At 36.3% G+C, this 26344-nt stretch overlaps 1 protein-coding gene across 1 annotated transcript in view; it reads right to left on the bottom strand.

Moving 5' to 3' along the window:
* Positions 1 to 26344, bottom strand: part of LOC108542752 (protein unc-13 homolog C-like) — a 293581-nt gene that overhangs the window by 131626 nt on the left and 135611 nt on the right. Inside the window, exons 9-12 of the mRNA XM_017892917.1 lie at positions 23538 to 23661; positions 20712 to 20768; positions 15592 to 15672; positions 3605 to 3752 (exon numbers count right to left, since the gene is read on the bottom strand). Of these exons, the coding sequence (XP_017748406.1) occupies positions 3605 to 3752; positions 15592 to 15672; positions 20712 to 20768; positions 23538 to 23661 (410 nt within the window). The remainder of the gene's footprint in view (positions 1 to 3604; positions 3753 to 15591; positions 15673 to 20711; positions 20769 to 23537; positions 23662 to 26344) is intronic.

Here is a 26344-nt window from a genome sequence, read left to right as displayed (position 1 = left end):
TTGCAACAGTATTTACACTGTGATATGGTTGGGCTGTGTCCCCACCCAAATCTCTTCTTGAATTGTAGCTCCCATAATTCCCACAAGTCATGTGAGGGACCCGGTGAGAGGTAATTGAATCATGGGGATGGGTTTTTCCTGTTTTGTTATTGTGCTAGTGAATAAGTCTCATGAGATCTGATGGTTTTATAAAGGGCAGTTCCCCTGCACACACTGTCTTGCCTGCCACCATGTAAGACATGCCTTTGCCCCTCCTTTGCCTTCTGCCATGATTGTGAGGTCTCCCCAGCCATGCTGAACTGTGAGTCCATTAAACCTCTTTCCTTTATAAATTACCTGCTCTTGGGTATGTCTTTATTAGCAGCATGAGAATGGGCTAATATGCACTGGAAACTGAAACTTCATTTGGTCATTTTGGACTTCATGCCACCAAAAACACAGGTAGAAAAACAGATACACGATAATGAATCCTACTATTAATTGGAAATGATCATCTGCAGGAAGAGTACCAATGGAATTCAAAGGTTGGAACCCAAATGCCTCTATTTCAGCATGTCCAGTGTCAAATGTTCAAAGAATCATATAGCATTCTATATAAACAAGACCCCAATAATTAAACTTTTCTATATTTCTCTGTCACTTAAGGAATCTTGGAAGCTGAGTTTCCTTTGGCGCCAAAGAGAACATGGACTGGACAGAAGAATTTGTAAGTTATAAGTACGAACTATAACTTTAGGATCTGTTACAGAAATAAGTATTGTAACTTCCACTATATTTTCATTTTTATGGTTCTATAAATAATTCTAAAATGTAGCTAACTCTCATCTGTCTTTCCTGCCCATCACAATTTTCTAAAGGGTGTAGTGTTGACTAACTTTATTATTCAGTCTATGGTCATGAATATTGAGATGGGATTGGATAGAATAAAAACAAAAGAGATGGAATGAATATTCCTTAGAAATCCTGGATTCACTAACTGAGAAGACTTTAGCTTGCCTCCATTTATTATTGAACATGGTCATGTTACATCAAGCCATAGCATTGTGCCTCCCCTAATGTGGAAGTGTAAATACTTATGTACAGGTAGAAAAGAGAATTTTAGAGAAATGGCAGGGGGGAGAAATTGGGTAGTAGTGGAGAAGTCTTCATTACCACCAACAATTTGGGAAGAATGTATGAGTTTTCTACGGCTCAAGTGGACCTGACAAGAGGAAGCTGGACTTTAGCTTACTTGCTGGAATCCCATTCCAGAGGGCTAGCCACAAGGAATGGATTTTCAAGCAGCATGAATCTATGGCATATGCTGCAGTAGGTAGTCACAGGAGACACTGACAGGAATCGATCTGAAATAGATTTCACTCCTCAAGGAAATGTACAGATAGGAAGGTCCCCAGAAACACACACGAGAGACCAGCATTTGGATGTAACAATATAGGAAGCATTGAGGACCTCTTCTTCTTCCCCTTTAGTTTCCATTCCCAAAAACACTGCGGAAAAGAGGGACCTAGAAGTGAATGGGGAAGGAGGAGCAAGTGGCACATCAGACTCTCTTTTGTATACCAAGTCCTTTGGACCTGATCATGTCTGGGGAGGGCAGCTGGGCGAGGGTGGATGGGAGGGCTGGAGGAGGTGGAAATACATTTCCACAAGGCATAGTTACAGGTAGTTATTGGAGAAAATTAAAAGCCATTTCATATCTGTAGCCTACCAATTTCAGTTATCTGAAAAATTGAATACTCAGAAAAAGAAAATGAGGGAATGGGAAATAAATTAAGAGTAAAAAAAAATTATACTGTCAGTGAGTTATTAGAATTAAGAATCTTCTCCTCTTCCCATATGTTTTTAATGTTTTCATATAATACTAATACATGTAATAAAAAGATAATTATGCCAAATTCCATATACCATAGTTGATTTTATAGATAGATGATAGATAGATAGATAGATAGATAGATAGATAGATAGATACACGTGCACACACACATACATAGATGTATGCACACACACACTCACACAGTCGGCCCTTGATATCCATGGGTTCTGTATCCATAGATTCAACCAACTGAGGATGGAAAATATTTTTAAAAATTGCATCTGTACTGAACATGTACAGGCTTTTTTTCCTGTTATTATTCCGTAAACAATACTGCTTAACAATCATTTACATTTTTTTGTATTCTACACACTCTAGAGATGATTTAAAATATATAGGAGGATGTGCATATGCTATATGCGACTCCTATACCTTTTTATATCCGGGACTTGAGCATCCATAAATTTTGCTATCCATGGGAGGTCCTGGAACCAATTACTCATGGATACGAAGGGATGTCTGTCTGTATATGTATATGTGTGTATGTTGGGGGGCGGTGTACACATAAATGTAAACCTATAAAGATGAAGCAAAAGTTTTATATACTCATTTTTTTCTTAAAGTTACAACACTATTTGTTTGATATATTAGAATTGTATTCATATTTATAAAGTTTAGAAAACCTTAAGGGAGCACGAGCATGCATTCAGGTAAAAATGTTTTGAATATTTCTGCATCTCTTGACAATCTCTCATGAGCTTGACGTTTCCCTTTCTGGAAATATCCCACAGTATAACCTGGGATATTGAATGAAAAGGGATAATTGTAATTTTTAACTGGACAGTATCAGAAAGCACAAAGTGCTATAGGCAGACTACCTACCTAGCACCTTTAGCTTTATCCTTGATATAGGTAGAAAAATTAATGTATCCAAGAGGAAAAAATGATGAATCCAGGGTATTTTCATCACAGTTAAAAAATTATCTGTATTTTCCCTTTTCCAAGGATCTTTCATGAATGAAGACAGTGTCCTCTTACTTACTTTTATTATTTCTGTAGTATAACTTACTAGTTTCTGAAGTTTGAGCCTGCATTTGGCTCTTTTGACTCACACTGACATTTTCAATAATCTCTTAGAAATACCAGATCTTAAATACAAATAATCACCAAAATATAATAAATCACAAAGCAACTTGAAAGAAACACTTTTGAACAGTAATATCTTAGAAGCTTATGAGGTGGGAACGTTGACACATGAAACATATCTGAGTTTCAAATAAAATACCAAGCCTGCCTCTTGGCCTGTTTCAAAGAAATCTTGTAATTTTTTTCATATGAAATTAGCATAAAATGAGATTTCCCTTATAGAAAGCCCACAGCACAGGATTTTACATTTGAAGTTAGGATTTAGGGAATTATCATTTTTTTGGAAGATACCAACACCAGAAATCCACTGAGTTTTAATACTGAATTGAAGAAAATATCATGGTCATAAATATTAAAAAGTAGATTTTACTTAAAGTAGTTTTATGGAAGTTAAAATCACCAACAAGTCAGCCATTCCATAGAGCTTTAGTATGGAATATATTAGTGTTATTAAAATTATTTTAAAAATTATAATTCATGAACACTAAAAAATATTGGTATTCTCTATTAACCATAACTCTCCATTTTAATGATACTTCAATTCACAACAGCACAAAATTATTAGTACTACATATAATAATTCTGATGTTAAATTTTAGTTTACTATTCAGTTTACCTTATTCTCAGGTCCTATGTGTTACTTACTCTGTGAGGTTTGAGTATCTATGAATTTCTTTATCAAGGCATCAGTAGTTTGGGTGTAAAGACTGAGAGCGTATCTCAGAGACTGAAGATCTGGGCTTTTTTCCAAGAAATTCTTTTTCAGGCCATTTCCTCCTGCATGAAAGTATTGCTACGAAGAAAAAAAAATAGCAGAGGCATTTAGAGAGAAGTAGTGGAGGAAGGAATGTATTACTCTTATAGAGAAGCTCAAATGGAATAATACAATTTGATCAATGCAAGATACAGAAAATGGTTCCACTATTTTCTCATTGCTAAGTTATTAACATCTAATTCAGGTCCCTAGACATCTCTGAAATGACACTCAACCTCACAGACCTCATATCACAGAAGGCCTAATCCTTTTTCTCTTATGCAAAACTTTAAACAAATGAGATCATGCTGATGTAGCAGTCAGAATCCTTATAGAATAACGGGTTTAGGTAACAATTATCGACTTAGTTATTGACTTCTGTTTCTTGAACATGAGAAGAATACCTAGGGAATACAAAATTTCATAGGGAAGGTAGCTTCTGGCCACATATTTTCCAGATACCAGTTTGCGATTCTAGGTCAGGTGTCTGCCACTCCATCTGCCCAGTCCTCTAATCACACAGTGGTGCAGATATAGGCCAACCTGACAAGGCAGAGTGGTCCTTGGAAATCCAACAGCCCTTGAACCTTGTGTCTGATAAATATAATAAAACTTGCTTTTGCTATTGTTATTCAACCAAACTCAAAATATTCCAATATGTATAAATAAGGTAATAGAGAAGATATATGGTCATTGACAATAAATATGGTCACTGAGGGATGTTAGCATTTTTCATACTACAAGTGTTATGCACAGACAGACAACTCTTGGAAATGCAGACTGTCTAGAGATATATGATAGAACTAAGGATGCTTTTTTCTACCTGTTTATAAACAATAGATTTATAATATTCTATTAAGGTTAGATAAATGGTTCTCTTTCTCTCTTCCTGTACGAACAATACGAGAGGAAACAAAGCACTCACTAGTAACTGTGGCTCACTGTGATCTATAATTAGCACAGAAGGAAATATGCCAAAGAAGCCCAAGAAATTATTCAGAGACACTCCCCTAAATGAGTATGTGTCATTCTTCTTTCCCACTCCTTAAGAATTTCTCAGGCAGGACATTTCAATGAGCTGAAAAATCATAATTATTGCAGTTTTTTTCCCTATTCAAGGAGAGATGCAGAACAATTTTATGTGCATTAGCAAGCATCTGGTTCTACTTTTAGAGAGTATACTGTAGAGGACATTCACGGTGTAGGCCAAAGAAATTAGGCAATCGGGATTTAAACTTAAGGAAGACTGGTACAATGACAGATACCCTCCCCAGGGAGAACAAAACCTATGGTCCTCTGAAGTTCCATTCACTGATTCTAGCTAGGTGCTCCGTGAAAACACAGGCTGTGGCAAAAACTATGTATGCTATGAAAAGGAGGCATGGAGAAAATGTCTTCTCTTTAGGAGAATACAAAAACATAATTTTAAAACTGTTCTACACCTGGATCTTATAAAGAATGTTAAAACGTTCTCACATGCAGAAAGTATTTAGAGGACTGTTAGTCCAGAACGGTTTCGGGTGCCTTAACAGATGAAAAAAATATGATAATTCCTTTCTTTGAGAAACACAGTATTTAAGGATGGAAAAAAAGATTTCATGGATATATTGAGAGGGATACACATAAATGTATTTAGATTGGTCTTGACTCTGTATCACCTAGAAGGGTAGTGGAATGCTCTCTGGAGGGCTGTTTACATAATGAATCAAGGAGCCATCCAAAGAAATAACTGTGCCTGAGAGTAAAGAGCAGTGCTAGAAACCGAGCCAAGAGTAGGAGGGAAACTCTGGAAAGGAAGACACACTCTCTCTCTTTCTTAATATTTCTCAGGTAAGCCTCAGTCTTATCAAACCTGAGCATAAGTGCTAGATGATTATAATAAAGGAGGACGAGGAGGAGCAGAAAGAGGAGGAGGAAGACAGGGAAGGAAAACCAAAACTGATAAAATGAAAATTTGCCATTTCTGGGGAAAAAGGAGCAGAAAACATTAATGGGTATTCTGTCTATCATACACATTTGGGTTATTCTCACTTTTCATTGTTCTTGGGCTACTTTAAAACTCTATACATTGTAGAAAATTAATAATAATAGTATAGATGATATTTGTCCCTCATAATACAAATTAATTATTTTGGGCAGAATAAAACTGAATATTGCTCTGTGGATAAATCTTTCTTTCCTCTATTCCAGCTTTTCTTATTGCTTGTATATGCTTGGTTTCTGGAATTCTCCTTTGAGACAGTCGTAACATCTTAACTGGTTCCCTCACTAATTGATGAATAAAATAACATTTTGACACATTTTATAACTGCATGAATATCACAGTTATACCCTCTTTTAAAAACTAGTCTTTAACAGTGTATATAAAGTAGCATGAGTGATAGCATTCATAAGGATGACCACAGGATTTACACTCTAATTTGTAAGATTGCACTGTGGATTCTTCAGTCACCTTAACACTTGACAGCATCCGTGGTAGTGTCTGCTGTGCCACCTGTTTTCTCCCTCTTTTCTTTCATAAATATTTATTAAATCTGTATCATGAGCCAGACCTTGTGCTGGATGCTAACATTATAAAGCAAAAGAGACACAGTGGTTGCTCCCAAAGGTATTATGATCTAGTAGGAAATGTAACCGAAATTTAAATACATGACTTCAACAATACATTGTAGGTGTTAGAAAAATGATTCCAAAATACAGATAATCGGGGAGGCACACAATTCTGTTGTCTAAGGAGCCAGCAAAGGCTTCCAAAGAAGTGACTTCTTTGGTGGCTATGAGTTTTTAAGTACTGTTGTTTTTAACTTTAGCAGTCAGTAGGTAATTCACCCTCATGAACTAGAGAAAGAGGACAATCCCACCAAGTAACCAAGAGAAACCCTGGTAGTCTCAGCACAATTTAAGGAGAACTGAAGTGTTTGCAGTTCTCCAAGTATAATCTAGATATAGTTTTTCAAATACTGTTTTCTACTGTTATTCTATACTCATCACTAAACCTGTGCTGCCTCTAGGTAGTAGAGGGCCTACGGAAGTTAAGAGATGACACTGCACTCCTAAAAATTCCCAACGCTTATTAACATGGTAAAGGCTCTGAGGCCTACTGTGGTAAATAGATCTGTGTAAACTTTTATTAATATACTTTGTTGCTAAAATTATTAGGCCATAGGACACCTATATCACAGGGCTCATACTTTGGGAATATAAGTGTTCTATGGAATATGATTGGGAAGAATAGAAGAATGTCCCTGAACTTCATATAATTGAGATATTGTTGAGGGCCTGGAAAACTTCATAGGAGAAGGTAAAAAGGGTGAAGCTATGAAGGCATAAACTAAGTACTTGTACTGAACCTTTTAAAATAATTTTCTAGAAAGGCATATTTTTAATACTAAGGCATTATTTTGTAGGACTCTGGGACTTTGGGGACTAATCAGAAAATGAAATCATAAATAAGGTATGTGTTTGTACCTGAGGAAACCCAAGGGTCCCTACAGTTTTAGGTACGATACTCAACTGACTTCCTCTTTTTTAACCATAGAATTTTACTTGTTATTCCATTAAAGTCTCTAGCAGGATATTTACTGAATAGAAGTTTTGTAAGGGCAGAAACTAATGCCTTTGTCTTTGGAGTGTATTTTACAATATGAAACGTCCCGAGACAGAAACCCAGGACAGAGGGTAACTATGTCAGAAGAGAAAACAAATTGCCAGGTGGTAAGAATGAAAATTTCCAGTTCAATGGACACAGTCAAATAACACATGTCATAGGCTCCTCACTCTAACAATGAAAAAGGCAATTTCTGTGGTTATGCAAATGCAAACTCGATAAGAATGCTACTTTATGAAAACCTTTCACACAGTGTTCAAAACTGGAATGACAGCATCTCCGAGCACCAGTCTGGTTATCTTACTGGCACAGATAATCAGGAGAAAGGGGGCTGCAATTATTACATAGATCTTGGCATTCAGAGACTTTACATTCAAATTTGACTCTACACACATGACTCTGAAGGAACTGGAGAGTAGAATCCGCATTTTGCTGAGGCTTGGGTTTGAAGGATATAAATGTGAGGGTGATGTATAGAAGTAAATGTCTTAATTATTAGACAAAACCCACTATCCATAGCTCCGTGCAGTATACTTGATTTCTACTCATTATAATGGGCATTTTGTTGGGGGATAACATGCTAGAAAGGAATCTGTAAATGTGGGATTTAAAGCCTTCCGGATGTTTTCATTACACATGTGAAAAGTGCATTATTTTCCATTGATTCTAAACAAAAGCCCAGGACTTGGTCTCTTATAATTCCTCTGTGGCCTGCAGTATAATCTAAGAAACTTCAGTTTGATCTGTTCAGATGTTTTACTTACAATGGTCTAAAGGAGCAGGAAAAAAATGGGCAAAAAACAATTAGGACAGGTCATTTCCTCCTTATTGAAGAAAATAATTTGTAACCTCTCAGTTGAAGGACTGTGAAGGAGTTGATTGTTTTGTGCAAAGAAGGATAAAGATATTAGCTGGATGACATTCTCTCTTCCTCTCTATCATGGCTGATAATTTTGCTATGGACTTAAAAAAACAAAGGCAGAAAGCATGTTTGACAGATGTGCAGTTGAGCTGAAGCTTAAAGTTGTTACACTGGATGACAAAATTTGGCTTTAGAAGGGTCCTGGTAGTCTGGAATGCTGGATCAACATTTCTAGAATGAGACGGCAAAGGGGAAACTAAAAAGCCAGAATTTATAATAAATATTTATATTCATGTTTATCACAAAGTACAGAATGGGGGTGATGTGGCTTAACAACAGAAATTTTTAAAAAGTCATAAAGATTTATTTGCTGTCAAGTTCAACATGATTGCATAAGTGAGAAGGTAGCTATTAAAGCAAGTGAAATCTGATCATGCATCAAAATAGGTAGACAAGTCAAGCATAAGGGTTTGGTAAGGCAGGAACATTCTTTGCTGGTTAGAACACATCTGGGATATTAAGTTCATTCTTGGGTTTCATCATTTATAAGAAATATGAAAAGTGGAGGCCATTTAAAGACAGGTGACAAGAATTTCATAAGGTCTAGGAGGCATGTTATTCAATAAACAGCTTCAGACGATATGGGATGGCATGATAGTTTTCTTTAATATCTGAAAGTCTATCACACAGAAAAGGAAACAGAATAATTTTATGGTAGTTCCAAAGAACAGAAGGAGCACCAATACATAGCAGGAGAGCAGATTTTCTTTGATACATTCATCAAAAATTTCCAATAATAGTACATCTTAAAAATCAAAACTTCCACTTGTAAGTTAGTGAGGTCTCATCACTGGCTGCTATTAAGTGGTAGTCAGATGACCATGTGCTGACAACATTGTAGATGACGTGGCAAGAGTGGGAGATGCTGAGTCATGTTTCCAATTCTGAGAGTCTAGAATCCTCTTAACCTCTTTGACTCTCGGATCCTTATAATATGCTAGAAAATATAATTCTTCATCTGTCCTCTATACAGTCGGACTTTTGCATAGGTTATTTAACCTCTTAGGCTATCAGTTAATTCATGTATAGAATGGTAGCAGAAATATCCATTCTACCTTTGGTGTTGTAAACTTGTAATTGCTCTAACTGGAAGAACTTTGTAAATGCTGGAGTTCTTTCCAATTGTAAAAAGTATATTTAATTGGCAGAATAACATAGAACTCAACATAGAACTCAGCATTGTGTTTTAAGCATCAGCCCCTATCTCAAGCAGGTTCTTCAATATTTATTTCCACATTCCTGCCATTGTATCTAACTCCAACATGGCACTAGGAAAATAGCCTTCCTGGCTGTCTCCCATTTTTCTTGGTGGAACCATGCTTTCTCAATCGCTGGGGCTGAAATCTCTGAGGCATTTTGGGCTCCTTTTCCCGTTTGCCCCATAGTCAGTTGCCAGGTTCCAACAACTCTCCCTGGCTTGTGTCAGTCATATCCATCTTTCCCATTCTCCTCCTAAAGCCACCACCTTGCTGATAGCTCTCATCATCTTATGAAGTAAATAAATGGAACTGAAATCTCTGACTATAATCTTGAACTATGCAATCTAATTTGCGCATTTCTATAAGATTCCTATTGCTGAAATGACTTTAGCATAACATTTTCAAAATCATCAGTGAATCCTCTTTTATGAAATGTAATGAGGGCACAAAAGGACCTCTTTATTTTCAACCTAAACATTTCCCATCAACCTCATTTTACACTGCTTCATTATGCAAACACCTAGTTAAGTCCAGGCCAGTCCACAGAGTGGTCTACTCACTGCCTCCCAGCCTTCTTGTCTTGTGCCTTCCCATGGTGAAATTCCTTTTTTCCTGTTGATGTTCATGTCATGAGTCTTCCTCCAAAAATCTTTCTATCCAGCCTGTAAACTCCCATCTGTCCTTCAAGACCATTGCAGCTTTTCCTGATCTCTTGAGTTCATACTGGTTGATCACATTCTCTAAAACTTTATGATTTTTTAAAATCTGTTTCCCTCAACTAGTATTTGGATCACCTGTTCCATCTCTTACACTGTTGTAAGTTAACACGTATCATTATTTCATTTTCAATGTGCCTCTCTCTCTCAGCTTTTAATCTGGACTAGAAACTCCCGGAGAGAAGGAACAGCACTGCTTCTCAAAGGGGAGTCTCAGATGTTAAAGAATCTGACCAAGGCTGTGCTCTTATAGGGAAAAGGTTCTGGGCACAGGAAACCAAAAGGCCACAGGACAAAGCCTTAAGGACTTGAACTACTGGCGAGGGAAAGAGTCAGATTTAATAGCTAGCTCCTTTGAGAGGGAATTAAAGGGTTTATTGGGAAAGGAGGAAAATAGAAACACATTGGCTGCAGTAGAGTATGTGGGGTCTTGGGCTTAAGAGTGGAAAGAGAAGCCTCCAAAATGAACCAGTCATCAGGCAATATATGTGTCAACTTAATATTTATGAAGCGTTTTCTATATGCCTGTTTTAATTGCTTTATATGTGATGACTCATGTAATTTTCTTTCAATAATCTTTTAAGTAGTATTATTATTTCCATAGGAGAGGAGAATAATGTGCACATTGATGTCTTTCTCTCTCTCTCTCTTAATCACCTCCTATCCTGATATTATATTTGTTAGTGGTGTAATTTCCCATGCAGTTTCCAGTATTTTATTTACTTTTGTAATTCATAGCCATCTTCTGCGATTTGTAAAGGCTTCCACCCTAGATACATTAATATGTTGGTGTCACAAATGTCAGGATGTGTGACAAGGAGCACTATTATCACCTCGAGGGTAGGAAGGAGCTATATACAAAGTATCATTTTCTTTACCTTGAAAATAACTAGATTTTGTTTCTTCATAACTTTTCAGAAAATAAAGCACTTGAGACCTGGTTGTGATTCGAGAGGCAAAAAAAAGAAAAAAAAATAGTACTGCTAAATTTTATAAAATCAGGAAAATATTGCCTGCATGCTTGGCAAGCTATTTTTTTATAATCCCAAAAAAACTCTGAATTCTTCTAACACTTCAAACTTTTCAAGATTGAAGATCTTTCACAATGTATTTTTACTAACTCATGGGAACATGCTATTGTTTCTTTGCAAGATTATAAGAAGAACTCCCCTTTTTGTTAAACATACTATTTTGGTAGCGATTTTCCATCATTACTTTGTTCTTTCCAACACCTGTATCATATTTTTGGCAAATCCAGGCAGACAGCTCATTTTGCAAACTTAGATATAATCATAACCCACCTTAACTTTATAACTTTAGAGGTTAGCCACTAAAGTTTTATTTTTTTAGAAATTATTTGACAGATACTTTAAAAAATTATTTTCTACCACAACTGGAGTCCTCTTTTACACACCATATCAAAATATGCTCTTCCTGCCCATAAAATATTTCAGTGTTTCTCTTTTGCTGACAAACTGAAGTTGAGATTCTTTACTTTGGTGGTTAAGCCTCAGCATTCTGGCTCCAATCCAATGTTCCTCTTTCATTCCCTGTGATACTCAGCCAGTCATGATCGGTTCTTCTACACTAGACTATTTAAAGTTTTCATGCTGACCAACACCTTCTCTTCTGTCACTCATGCTGTGTTTTCTGTAGGCCTGCAATGCCTTCCTCCCATTGTTTTTTCCCTCTTTATCCTCTACATTCCCAAATGTCCTTCTCTGGGAAGCTTTTCCTTGCACATTCAGAGAAAATTCATCACCCTCTCTGCCCTCCCTCATCCTTTTTCCACAATTATTTTACTGATTGTAGATATTTTTGTTCCCAAGTCAAAGGCAAGTGCTCTCATCTCCAGCCACCGCCTCATTGCTCACCATATTTTCTACCTAGAGTAAGTTCTCACATAATGATATTTGAATTGCAATCCTCCACAGGTAGGTTATTTTGTTCTTCTCATGAGCAGCTGGATTTTAACCAAGGCAAAAGCTACTGGTAATGGTGAAAAGAAGATGCTGAGAAAAAGCCATTGGAATCACCCCATGGGAAATGGGGATAGCAGGATAGGGTAGAACCTCTGTGAGGGTAACAAACGCAGAGGAATAAAATGTGGTTCATCACCATGTTCTTCTGTTTGCCTGGAGTCCTGAGCATAAGAAATGGTATTATCTAGGATTAAACCAGAAAGTAATAAGTTCCAAAACTAAATTGGAATTTAGAGTTAAATTCCTTTCCTTATACCAAGAAATGCAGATTTCTAGAGGGCCCTGATTCACGTTTATTAGTTTTAGAGAAACCTCAGTATTGCCACTGCATGATGCCAAATATATTTGCAACATATAATATAGTGTCATGTTCAGGCCCCTATAACAAGGGTTCTGGGGAATTTAAAAGGGTGGGAAAATTAAATCATTCAGCATTTTTTTCAAGTCAAAGTATAACTGCTATTTCTCTTTGAAAGAAATCTACATTTAGGGGAATCTCATGTCAGTCCTGAGTCTTCCTGAGATATGGGGTTGGAACTCAAAGTCCAGCTAGAACTCCTTTAACATTTCCCTATTGGCCTCCCTATTAGTTTGCACATACAGATTAGGTGACTGGTTATCTGTCTTATAGCTGCCACCTTTCTACTTTTACTTTCAAACATTGTTGATTTGGTTGCTTTGTCAGGTAAATGGAATGTCTCAAAGCCCAACCATCCTAACTGCAGCAGATGATCATAATTTTTGTTACTCCTGCCATATTTGACAGTCTTGACTTAGAAGCTACATGTGACTGGTGTTATAAAATAGTTCCAGTCCAATTAAAGTTTTAATATTTAGAAAAGTTCATATTTTCATCAATGCTTGTATAGAGGCTGAAAGGTTTTACATTATTTAAAAATAATTATGAAATAATCTAAGTAATTGACATAGTATTTTAATATAGCAAGAAGTAATCTCTCTGGAGAAGTATCCGTTTTAGCCTGCTACATTTTACTTAAACTTTGCAAATACTCATTGAAAAAATATGACATAGAAGCAAGGACACTGGCTTTAGAGTTTGGAGTCCTTTCTCAGCCTTGTCAATTACTAGCAGAGTTATGTAACACCCAGGATATTTACAAGGATCACATGAAATGATGTATATACATAAGAGAAATTTGAAAATGTAAAACATTATTTCAGATTATATTCTAAAAACTCCATAGCACTTTCCTTCTTTGTTTTCTCATTTCTAGCTTATTCAATTAAACTGAGCTGAAGAGGAATTAAAGATTATCTCTTTAGCAGCCATCGGAAACTAGCATGGGTAGTGTGTGCTCCTTTGATCTATGGTCATCTTTCTCATAAGGTCTCTGCTTGCATCATAGTGCTCCTTTGGCTTGGCTCTGAGTAGACATTGAATTTCTTGCTCTTGGAATTAAAACTCTTTTAAGTTGTACTCTTCGTTCTCCTGAATTCCTTTGTAGTCAATCTCACAATTAGTGTTTGGTAGGACAGTAAGTTGGTGCAAATCTCACAGACAGACAAGATAAAGGAAGTCTCAGCTTTGGCAAACTGATGACAGTCACTGAAAATCAGATATCGGGTGAATACCTTGGCAGATGGGCAGGGCACAGGGTCAAGAGAGTCTCATAGCAGGCACAGTAGGCCTAGCATGGAGGTGCCTAGAGAAAGAGTTGGCATCACAGATGTTAGGGAAGAGGGGGACTGGAGAACTGACACAGGCTCTGAGGCTCAGGAGGACCAGAATCAGACTCCAGTCCTGGAGAAACAAGACAAATGGCATGGACCCATTTACTGGACCTTGGACACCAAATAGTAGTTTTGTCCACAAAGAACAAGACCAGTGTCTGGTGTCTGAGATTGAATTAAAATATCAGTATAGGTGATATAAACAGGAAGAAAGGATAGTTGAGCTGTCAAGATAAAAGGAATTTGCTTGAGGATCAACATTGTCTTAGAGTCTGAGAAGAACTCAGTCGGCAGGTGGTGATCATATGGCCTCATCAATAAAAATTAGAGAAAAGCTGAAGTTAGAGACAGAAGCCAGATCTGTGAACACAGTGAATACCATTCCCTATTTCCACAGAACACATTTTCCTTCCTTTCCTAAAGCCATGCATTGACTTAATAAAATACACGAAGGGCTGAATTCAGATGCCAAAATTTTTTCTTTTCTTCCTCTTCATGGTGTACGCCAGAACTTACTTTTTTCTACTAGCATGTCCTAATATGTAGCTATTAGTGCTACTGAAACTCCAAAATTAGCTATTTCTTCCTCAAATTTTGAAAATAATTAAAAAACTTTTAAAGTTTTTTATTGTATTTCTTTTTCATGTTGTCCATTTTTTCCTCAAAATTATTTTTCAAATTTTCCATATTTCCAGACAACATTCTTGCTGCCTCTTTAGAAACTCCATTTCTGTGACCCAGGTGTCTCTAGGTGTCACAAAACTCTCACCTTCCAACTTTAACTTGGCAGTTTTTACCACTGCAGCAGCAAAAGACTGTGTCATATTAAATGCTGAAACTGCAAAACAAAAGCCACAAGGTGACAGTTTTGTGAAAGGATGTGACTGTTATTCAGATAGAACTCTGTTGAAATGAATACCATTGTTTCTATCCAGTAGAACTGTTCTGTGCTCTACAAATGGCTCATGGTACCTAACAGTTATAGTATAGTTAATAGCTATGCTATTCACACATCCTGGATAGTAGATGCTTCCCCCAGTGAAGAGTGAACACTTTGGACATGATTTGAATTTAGATGACGAACTCATCTTTCAAACTCTTTAATAAACTTTCACATATAAATATATATGGATATAAATATGAAAGAAACTGTTTGAAAATAACTTCTGGGTTACCTTTTGAGATCTGCACACATTTAGCACATACTACGATAACTTTTAGTTAATCTTTGGCTATGAAAACCGTTGATGCATACAACACGTCTTTGGGGTTTCAGCAGAAAATGAAATGAAATTATTGTACTTACTAAGTGAGAAGGGAGGGTTGATATTTTAAAACTAATTTCAACATGCATAGAAAACATATAAAAACAAATTCTGGCAACCCCAAATATTCCTGAAGCATCTGTTTATCTGGGTTTTAGGGTACATGTCTTTCTTTGAGAACATATGTTACAACATAGGTTTCACTTACGCTTTAGAGAGAGACAAAGGAAACAAGTATAAGAATAGTGTATTGTGGATGTCATAAGGAGACAGACAGGGCTAAATCTGGCATCCTCCGGGAATGTATTAGGTTGGTGCAATAGTATCAATGGCCAAAACCACAATTACTGTTGCACCAACCTACATCTATTCAACTATCTACTATCTCTTTGAATGGCACAGCTCTACTGATACATGGCTAAGATCAGGGCTACCTATCTCTGGAGGTAAATGGGGGCCTCTCTGGATGTATATATAGGAACATTAGAACCTTACCTTGATGGTAGCCAGGACTACCTCCATTACAGCGCATTGTCTTGGCGTCAGACCCTTGGCATCCTCTCGAGTCATGTGCTCCTGGAAAACAGGGTAGGAACCGATTATAAAACAACCAGTTCATGTATTCAACAACGACTTTAAAACATAATCTGTATTATCCCCATATGCACAATTCCCTATTTGAAATATCTTCTGCACATGAATGCATTTCAAATGAAATGATTGTTTGGTCATATATTTTATAAATCTCCACTTTGTCAAAGGAAGAAATGGTAAACGTCTACTTGAAAAGAAGTGCTTTGATCGCGGTGTGGTTTTATTTTCACTTGTAAGCTACTGTTAGGGAAAAAAGAGAGAAACCTGGAAAATGTGTGATGACATGTTTTCACCCGACTTCCTTGGTTTGTGTCTGTCACACTGAGGAATGTCAGTCATGAAAAGGTTTAAGAAGCAAATTGAAGCCTCTCCCAATTATTACTGATAAAGTCTACTTTAAATATAATGCCTCCATTTCATTCTTCTTCTTACATACCCTCAATTCTTACACGTTCCTGGGAAAAGCCCCAAGGAAATTAACTCAATTTGGCTGTGAAGATTTTAAATATTTTATAATCATTTAAAATATTTTAGAACTGATTTTAAAATTTATTTCATTATTTTACAATGGATTTTCTTCATTGTTCACTGTGGACTGTTTCAACCCATCATAGAAAGCTTATTGAGGGAAATGATGGCAGAAAAGAAAATAATAAAGGAAATAAAATCTAAGGGAAAATTTAAAATATCTGATCCCCCCAAACTGACACAATCATCCCAGGGCTGTCATTATTCTAAACAACAACACTCAACAAATATTTATTGAGTGCTTATTATGTGCCAGCACTGTTCACAGGGAATGAGATATATTGTTTAATACAGGGTAGACTTTTGTCCTTCTGGAGCTTAAACTTATGTAGGGGCCTCTGTGAATTAGAAGAAAAGTCCCACGTGGGTGAACATACCTCTGAGCAGGTATGGAATGATGAGTAAAGCAGTGCCTTTGGTGAGTAATAAAAGATGTCTTATTTTTTTATGAGAGGACAGCTTCAAGTCAACACATACAGCTTGGCAAGTGGAACATGGGCTCAATTTCAGCTGTCACTTGCTCCTTTATGTAAGCATTTTTGTGCAACGCACAAACCATGCCATCAAACCCAGTGGCTTGTACTTCTATTTTGGCCCTTATCTTATTGCTTTATTTAGTAGTTGCCACGACTTCCAGAAGATAATAATCTATCTATGTCTGGCTCACTCCTTCAGCTTTTCAGCGTCTATTTTGGCAGTTGTTATCTGCTAGGCACTCAGTAAATTTTTGGTACTTGGATTGTACTTCCTTCAGTGTGTGTCACAGGATTTTATATGCCTCAATAGAATCATTGTCTTTGGATATTGCTAACAACATAGTGTAATGCTTCATGGATCCATGATATATATTTATACATCTTACTGCATCCTTCTCTGATACATGGATTTCAAGTTAATCATATTAGTTCATTTCACAGTTTTTAAATAGCAATATTATATACCCATTGAGACTCAAAGAGTAATAGAAATGTTTGCTGAATTATAGGGTAAAATGCTTTCAGACAAGTAATTAAAAATATTTTATATTAAATTAATTTTCTGGCTTCATCAATCTTGACTGGTTTAACAATGTGGTCACATTACTTTTAACAGATGCTAATAAGTGATATATGCTGGTGCTATAGAAATATAATTCTTGCTAGAAATAATTTTTTAGGTTAGCAACAGATCATTCAAGTAAGGGGATCTCTGAAAGAGGCCAGCAATGAGTTATTGCCCAAGTAAAAAGCATGCAGTAAACTCAGAGTCTCAGGTGTATTTTCATCAATTGGTTTTTATATTATATCACCAGTTCCTGAAGGTTTATGCATATTTTCTTTTATGTCAAATAAATCTGATTATATGAAATATTATCAGGCAAATATATACGTTATATATATAGCATATATAATAGGTATTATATAATACACATTATAAATGTTTCCTGTAATATATTATATATTATAATATGTATATATTATATATATTATATATTATAATATGTATATATTATATATTATATATTATAATATGTATATATTATATATTATTATAATATGTATATTATAATATTTTTATAATTTAATATACTGTATATATTACACCTAATGGAAGTCCAGAGTATAAAGTAATAGAAATGTCAATGTTGAATAATACATGTTTAATGAATTAATCCTAAATCATCACCACACACAGAAAACCAATTAGTTCCCCGCATTGTTCTACCTTTTCTTGATCTTGTGTTCTTTAGGCAGTTATCTATCAATATCCTAAATAGGAGTTCTGAAATTTTCTATCCAGATACAATTATTTAATAGCACCTTTCAGCACATCAATCTACTTTCAACAATACATTAAAAATTTAGGAGGACCCATGGTTTAACATTTATTTTAAAAATGGAAGTGACATTCTAATAAAATAAGAGGGAATAGTTTTACACAATTTGAAGTTCTTCATGCCAGCTGGAGTTTCAGGTTTTTGTATAATACTGTAGGAGATTTATTGCTCTATAATTCAAATAATGATAACTAAATGGACTGATAATTTAAAATGAAAACTCAAAAGCCAATAATGGAATATGATGCAGAATGAAGTTATTTTTCTCATCATCAATAGATACAAAGACTCTCTTTAGTACTTCATATTATTTCACCGTTGTTGAAATAATCCTGTTAGGTCATTGTATGTATAGTGTGCTTTTAGGTTATTAGAATTAAAAAAGAAATCAGTGAATTGAAAAAATAATGGATCACAAAGCATGCTCAAGTGTTATGTTTTCTGTGGACCCTGCTTTTTCCCACAGAGCATGTATATACTCTCTAGGGAACCAGCCTCTATCTCGATCAGAGTTCATAAGATTTGGATTGGGTTGACTGTACCCGAACCTCAGGGTGAGCATGTGAGTTAAGCCAATTGGCACATGTCACTTCTCAGACCACAGTGACTTGTTTGGGAGTGGTGATCATACTTCCTCAGAGCTACTGATATTCCAGGAGACTTTGCTGTGATTCCCTGCACTGAGATGGGTGTTTTTCTCTACAAGATTTGAAGTTGAAAAGATGTTACATCAAAGGATGTGAGAGCAGAGACAACCAACTTACACACAGAAATGAAGGTCTGTTATGGCAATGTATCAAACAAGGAGAAGGGCAGAGTCAAGAGGTAGTGAGTATCTGGGTCCTGTGACATTGTTGGAATCCCTAATCAAGCAGTCACAGAAACCAGAGTTACCCCTGGACTATGAAATTTCATGTAGCAGTAAATTCCCTGTTTGCTTATGTTTGGCTTTCCATCACTTGAAACTGAAACACTTCTAGCCGATAGAACATTCAACTCAGGAAACTGAAGTCTGGGGAGATGGAGTGTGCTTACTAACATCACACAGATATTAGATGCATGGCCAGGGCCATTTCTTTTGCAATAAGACCTATGTTATTTCACCTTCATGGTTTTATGTGAGAAACTTCAGCAGTGTATAAATCTACTTTTCAAAGTAGGCTCCAGAAATCCCAGAGAGGTAATAAAAGGGATAAAGAAAGAGATACAGATCTAAGATCCAAAATAATAGTTTGGCAGTGACATGTACCTTTTATCTTTCCTTCCAACCATCAACAGCACTGAACACCTGTGAGTAACAACTTCAGGTGATAGCTATATCTTCCAGATGGATTATTGGTTTTAATTTTTGTGTTAGGAATGGGATAAGGTATATGATAAAATAGAATACTGAAATTATAAGGCACATATTTTACCTCAGTACATAATTATACATTTTCTTTTCCCCCTGTGCTGTACATATGAGACAATCCAATACTCAGTGGCACCTAACTTTGAGCTACCAGCTGGGGGAGAAATGAAGATCGCTCCCTCTGCAAGTGGGAGATGACATATACTTTGCAGTTACCAAGCAAAGATAATGTATGTGTTGTCTCATTTAACACTCACAACAATCCTTGTAACTGTTATCATTATAATTTTTTTTGTTTTGTTTTGTTTTGTTTGTTTGTTTGTTTGTTTGTTTTTTTTTTTTTGCATTTTACAAGAGCCACGTCTGAAGATTAGGGAGGTAAAATACTTTGGCCCATGTCACATAGTAGGAAGCAGTTAAGGAATTATTTGAACCAAGGTTACCTGTGTCTGGAACTCATCCCTTAACTATATTCTAGTAGGTAGAAATGGAATAAAAATAGCATGTATTTTAGCCAGTCAAGTTCCTATGCTACAGGAACAGGGACTGAAGTTTCCTGTGAAAATCCAGAGTTTTGGGAATCTCAAATTATGCTTAAGCACAGGGTCATTTAGTCAGAACATCCCCCACTTGTAATGGTATTGAACATGTTGACAAGTTCAGTGTCTGCTTTGATGAATTTCATTTTCCTGTACTATGTTTCTTGGTTTTAAGACTCCTCTAGACTTCACTGGATTTCTTTTCTTTTTTTTTTTTTTTTTTTTTTTTTTTTGAGACGGAGTCTCGCTCTGTCGCCCAGGCTGGAGTGCAGTGGCCGGATCTCAGCTCACTGCAAGCTCCGCCTCCCGGGTTCACGCCCTTCTCCTGCCTCAGCCTCCCGAGTAGCTGGGACTACAGATGCCCGCCACCTCGCCCGGCTAGTTTTTTCTATTTTTTAGTAGAGATGGGGTTTCACCGTGTTAGCCAGGATGGTCTCGATCTCCTGACCTCGTGATCCGCCCGTCTCGGCCTCCCAAAGTGCTGGGATTACAAGCTTGAGCCACCGCGCCCAGCCGACTTCATTGGATTTCTATGCAGTGTTCCATTTTGTCTTTGTTCATACCAAGCCAGTTTTATATATGAAAGAAAATATGCTAATTTAATCCAGAAGCAATAATGCTCAATGCTGCAATACAAAGTTAAAAATTCCGAAAGCAGATTGTGAAATCACAGACATACATCTTCTTAATCCTGCCATACTAGATACTATTACTAGGAGAGGATGCTTGCAGAACCGTAGTTAACTCACTACTTTCCATGAATGAGTAATTTCCTTATTTTTATTACCTTCAGTTTGGATAGTTGTCCAAGATCTTTAGCTGCAATGAAAATCATCTGGGGTCCCTAGAAACAAAGAAAAAGTGAGAGAAAAGTCGGTCTTAAGATATTCAGTATTAGTCACAATAGAAATGCAGTCAACAGAGAATTTCTTTATTTCCCTTATTAGAGTTATGGCTTATGCCAGATGCCCTTAATTGGTCTATTATAAAGATTGGGTCAAATATATCTCATACCGCTGGCAGTATAACAGTCCTCATAGGTGTTCCACTTCTGAAAGTCTTAAGTTTAGGTTAAGGAATGGGTTGCTACTGATGTAGCCAGTTTAATGTAGTATATGGATTAAATCAGTGATCTTTAACTTTTATTCATTTATTTTTAGCAGAGGCAACTTCCTCATTCTACTCCCTGCAAAAATAAATGTATGCAAAATCTGAAGATACGGGGCTAAAGAAGGTGGAATTGCACCTTCTAAAATGCTGTCCAATCTATTAGGAACCTACCCTCTTAACCCCTCCCTCAGCCAGAGGCTTTCTCTCTAGAACCCCAAGGCCCTGGGGAAATAAATTTGAAAAACACCGGAATAAACCATTCAATGCTTTACTAGAATGAAAAACTAGAGGCATGTCTGTTGGAATATGTGACTGGAAAAGTACTAAATTTGGCCAAGTTCATTACAGCTTGAAATATTTTCACAGGAAGGAAAATTAGCTATTCTGAACAAATGTTATCTAGTTATTTATTGGAGTGTGTATATTTATTGGAGAATGGAAGACTATAAGTTTGAGAATAGTAACCGTGGTTAATTGTGCTCACATTTTGCCCTGTCACCTAGCACAGTGCCTAGTACATAGTAGGAGCTCAAAGAATATTTATTTAATGAATGAATAAATGATATGCATTCATACTTGGATATCTCAATGCTAGAGAAATTTTAGGTGATGGTAAGCTTTCCCAGGGAAAACCTTATACAGAAAATGAAATCCCATTTCTGTAACATAATATATGCATTCTTGAAAACCTCCTTTCTACAAAATTGCACACTAAAAATGATAGGACTTACGGGAAAAACAGCAATGGGCAGAACAGTCCAAGCCCTTGCAATTCTGTTACTAAAGACCTATCAAAACCATAACTGCTACTTTGGGATATGGCTTGGACAGCTAGCAGGGAACTCAGCGAAGCTAATGGTTGCCTTAAGGAACATTAACAATGCAAAATATCCTGACCAACACGGTGAAACGCTGTCTCTACTAAAAATACAAAAAAAAATTAGCCAGGTGTGGTGGCAGGTGCCTGTAGTCCCAGCTACTCAGGAGGCTGAGGCAGGAGAATGTTGTGAACCTGGGAGGCAGAGCTTGCAGTAAGCTGAGATCATGCCACTGCACTCCAGCCTGGGTGAAAGAGCGAGACCCTGTGTCAAATAAATAAATCAATAAATAAACAAATAAACAAATAAATAAATAAGAAATGCAAAATAAATGAAACAACAGGACAGCAGAGTTCAATAGTGGGCTGAGACAATGCTCATGCAAGTGGAGCTACCAGCAGAGGGGGAAGGTAGCCTGCCATTGTGACAGTCATGCACGGTTCAGTTTTCCAGAGAGGGAGCCCATGTACAGTTACTCTCCTCTTTTTTCCTTTTTAAAACGGGTCTGTGAAGTAGCCAAAGTGAGAGCTTTTTTTCTTTTTCTGCTGACGTTATAGTTTTTCTATTATATTCCAGAGTCTCTGACCTAGGGAAATTTATATATAAACCAACCCAACTTCCAGATTATACTGATATTCCTCTATTGAACAATTACATGAGGGCTAACTGGTGTTATGGAAATATATTATGTATTGAAGTAATATGTGTATGTGTGTGTGCATGTGTGTGTATTTATAAAAGTGACTTGGAACCTATATATATGTAGGCTATAAAATGATTAAACCACACATTCACGGCATTAAGCGAAACTAAAAGTAATTTATATTTTATCACTCACTGTCTGGCAGTAAATCAACAAAAACATATGCATATTTGCATCTTGGAACACTTTATAAGAAAATGTTTTCTAGGCATATGCTTTCACTGGATAAACATGGACTGAGTGTGTATAACTAATGTATAATAATGCATATTTTATTTCCATTTATACTTACTCATTATTTGCATCAATTTATCTTCCTCAGTCACGGAGAAAAAATATATTACCCCATAACAGGTGCTTGTTAGTGTTATTTTTCCCTTGTTTGGCTTAGGATATGTGAACACATACCTGGCTCTGTGTATCCACTTGACCACTGTCTAACTTTGCAGCCAATTGATCTTTCTGGTTCTTTTCCTTTTTGTTTGTGCAATACAATCGCATTCTTCAGATTCACTAAAAGGTGCCTCCTCTATTAACCTCCAAGTGGGGAGGTAAGAGATGAAAGCATAATTGAAAGGTAAAAAAAAAATCCAAATAACAGTGGTGTAACTATCTCCTTAAACTGTAAAATTTAAGAAGGAAGCACAGTGGATACATTGTATCTTAATTCTATTTTCTTGAGGTCAGTAAAATTAAATAAAAATTATATGTGTAAACCAGATAACACTATAAATAGAACTTTGATACATGTTTTAAGAGGTTAAGTTCTGACTGTCAAGCAACATGAAGTTTGACTGCTATTGCCACTATTTAAAATGGACTGGATAGGAAACTATAATTTGTATGATCATTGTTAAGAAACTGGATACCAAACACTTTTTCCCAAAAGGGATTTAATTAGTATTTCATCTGGATGAAAACCATTCACTTAAACCAAAAACAGATGGGTTAGTGGAAGCATAACTAAACTTTATATACTTACTGTTTGATCTGTCAGAGGAGGAAGAACGATTTGTTTTTCTATTTTATTGAGAACTAGCTTCCATAACTCTTTCAAAACTCGCTTTAGGACTGTTTTCTCACAGATTTTTGCTGAGAGACTTAATCTGAAAAAAATATATATATATATTCACTTTTAAATTTCATATCAAGGTATCAATTTAGGCCTTTACAATTTTCAAATGCTAAATTCCATTTACTAAATTATTATACAAAATGTATAATATCAAAAAACTATTTCATGATTCTGTACATTAGATAATTCTCTATATTTAATAGAAAATGAAATCAGCATACTTCTTTTCTTATATTGTTTTCTAAATCAATAGGCTTTGGAAAGAAAAATACCTCTTTTTCCATTATACTTTAAATTCTAGGATACATGTGCAGAATGTGCAGGTTTGTTACCTAGGTATACACGTACTATGGTGGTTTGCTGTACCCATCAACCGGACATTTACATTAGGTATTTCTCTGAACGCTATCCCTCCCCCAGCCCTCCACCCTGCAACAGGCCCTGGTGTGTGGTGTTCCCCTCCCTGTGTCCATGGGTTCTCATTGTTCAACTCCCACGTATGAGTGAGAACATGCAATGTTTCGTTTTCTGTTCCTGTGTTAGTTTGCTGAGAATGATGGTTTCCAGCTGCATCCATGTCCCTGCAAAGGACATGAACTCATCCCTTTTCGTGGCTGCATAGTATTCCATGGTATATAGGTGCCACATTTTCTTTACCCAGTCTATCATTAATGGGCATTTGGATTGGTTCCAAGTCTTTGCTATTGTGAATATTGCTGCACTAAACAAACATGTGCATGTGTCTTTATAGTAGAATGATTTATAATCCCTTGGGTGTATACTCAGTAATCGGATTGCTGAGTCAAATGGTGTTTCTAGTTCTAGATCCTTGAGGAATTGCCACACTGTCTTTTAAAATGTTTGAACTAATTTACATTCCCACCAACAGTGTAAAGCATTCCTATTTCTCCACATCCTCTCCAGCATCCATGGTTTCCTGACTTTTAGTGATTGCCATTCTAGCTGGTGTGAGATGGTATCTCATTGTGGTTTTGATTTGATTTCTCTAATGACCAGTAATAATGAGCTTTTTTTCATATGTTCATTGGCCGCATAAATGTCTTCTTTTGCGAAGTGTCTGTTTATATCCTTTGTCCACTTTTTGATGTTTTTTTTGGTTTGTTTTTTCTTGTAAATTTGTTTAAGTTCCTTGTAGATTCTGGATATTAGACCTTTGTCAGATGGATAGATTGCAAACTTTTCTCCCATTCTGTAGGTTGCCTGTTCACTCTGATGATAGCTTGTTTTGCTGTGCAGAAGCTCTTTAGTTCAACTAGATTCCATTTGTCAATTTTGGCATTTGTTGCCATTGCTTTTGGTGTTTCAGTCATGAAGTGTTTGCCCATGCCTATGTCCTGAATGATTTTTCAAAGGGAATGCTTCCAGCTTTTGTCCATTCAGTATGATACTGGCTGTGGGTCTGTCATAAATAGCTCTTATTATTTTGAGATACGTTCCATCAATACCTATTTTATTGAGAGTTTTTAGCATGAAGGCGTGTTGAATTTTACCAAAGGCCTTTTCTGCATCCGTTGAGATAATCATGGGTTTTCTTCTAGGGATTTTATGGTTTTAGGTCTTAGATTTAAATCCATCTTGAGTTAATTTTTGTATAAGGTGTAAGGAAGGGGTTCACTTTCAGTTTTGTGCATATGGCTAGCCAGTTTTCCCAACACTATTTATTAAACAGGAAATCCTTTCCCCATTGCTTGTTTCTGTCAGGTTTGTCCAAGATCAGGTGGTTGTAGATGTGTGGCGTTATTTCTGAGGACACTGTTCTGTTCCATTGGTCTAGATATCTGTTTTGGTACCAATACAATGCTGTTTTGGTTATGGTAGCCTTGTAGTATATTTTGAAGTCAGGTAGTGTGATGCCAGCAGCTTTGTTCTTTTTGCTTAGGAATGTCTTGGCTATATGGGCTCTTTTTTGATTCCATATGAAATTTAAAGTAGTTTTTTCTAATTCTGTGAAGAAAGTCAAAGTAGTTTGATGGGGATAGTATTGAACTGATAAATTACTTTAGGCAGTATAGCCATTTTCATGATATTGATTCTTCCTATCCATGAACATGAAATTTATTTCCATTTGTTTGTGTCCTCTCTTATTTCCTTGAGCAGTGTTTTGTAGTTCTCCTTGGAAAGGTCCTTCACTTCCCTTGTAAGTAGTATTCCTTGGTATTTTATTCTCTTTTGCAGCAATTGTGAATGGGAGTTCACTCATGATTTGGCTCTCTGTCTATTATTGGTGTATAGGAATGCTAGTGATTTTTGCACATTGATTTTGTATCCTGAGACTTTGCTCAAGTTGCCTATCAGCTTAAGGAGATTTTGGGCTGACATGATGGGGTTTTCCAAATATACAATCATGTCATCTGCAAACAGGGACAATTTGACTTCCTTTCTTCCTATCTGAATATCCTTTATTTCTTTCTCTTGCATGATTGCTTTGGCCAGAACTTCCAATACTGTGTTAAATAGGAGTGGTGAGAGAGGGCATCGTTGTCTTGTGCTGGTTTTCAAAGGGAATGCTTCTAGCTTTTGCCCATTCAGTATGATATTGGCTGTGGGTTTGTCATAAATATCTCTTACTATTTTGAGATACATTCCATCAGTACCTATTTTATTGAAAAGTTTTAGCATGAAGGCATGCTGAATTATATCAAAGGACTTTTCTGCATCCATTGAGATAACCATGTTTTTTTTTTTTTTTTTTT

The sequence above is a fragment of the Rhinopithecus bieti genome, unplaced genomic scaffold, assembly GCF_001698545.2.
Source record: "Rhinopithecus bieti isolate Rb0 unplaced genomic scaffold, ASM169854v2 scaffold_23721, whole genome shotgun sequence".
NCBI lineage: Eukaryota > Metazoa > Chordata > Mammalia > Primates > Cercopithecidae > Rhinopithecus > Rhinopithecus bieti.
Note: the sequence above shows the minus strand (reverse complement) of the source record. Positions and strands in the feature narration are given on the sequence as shown.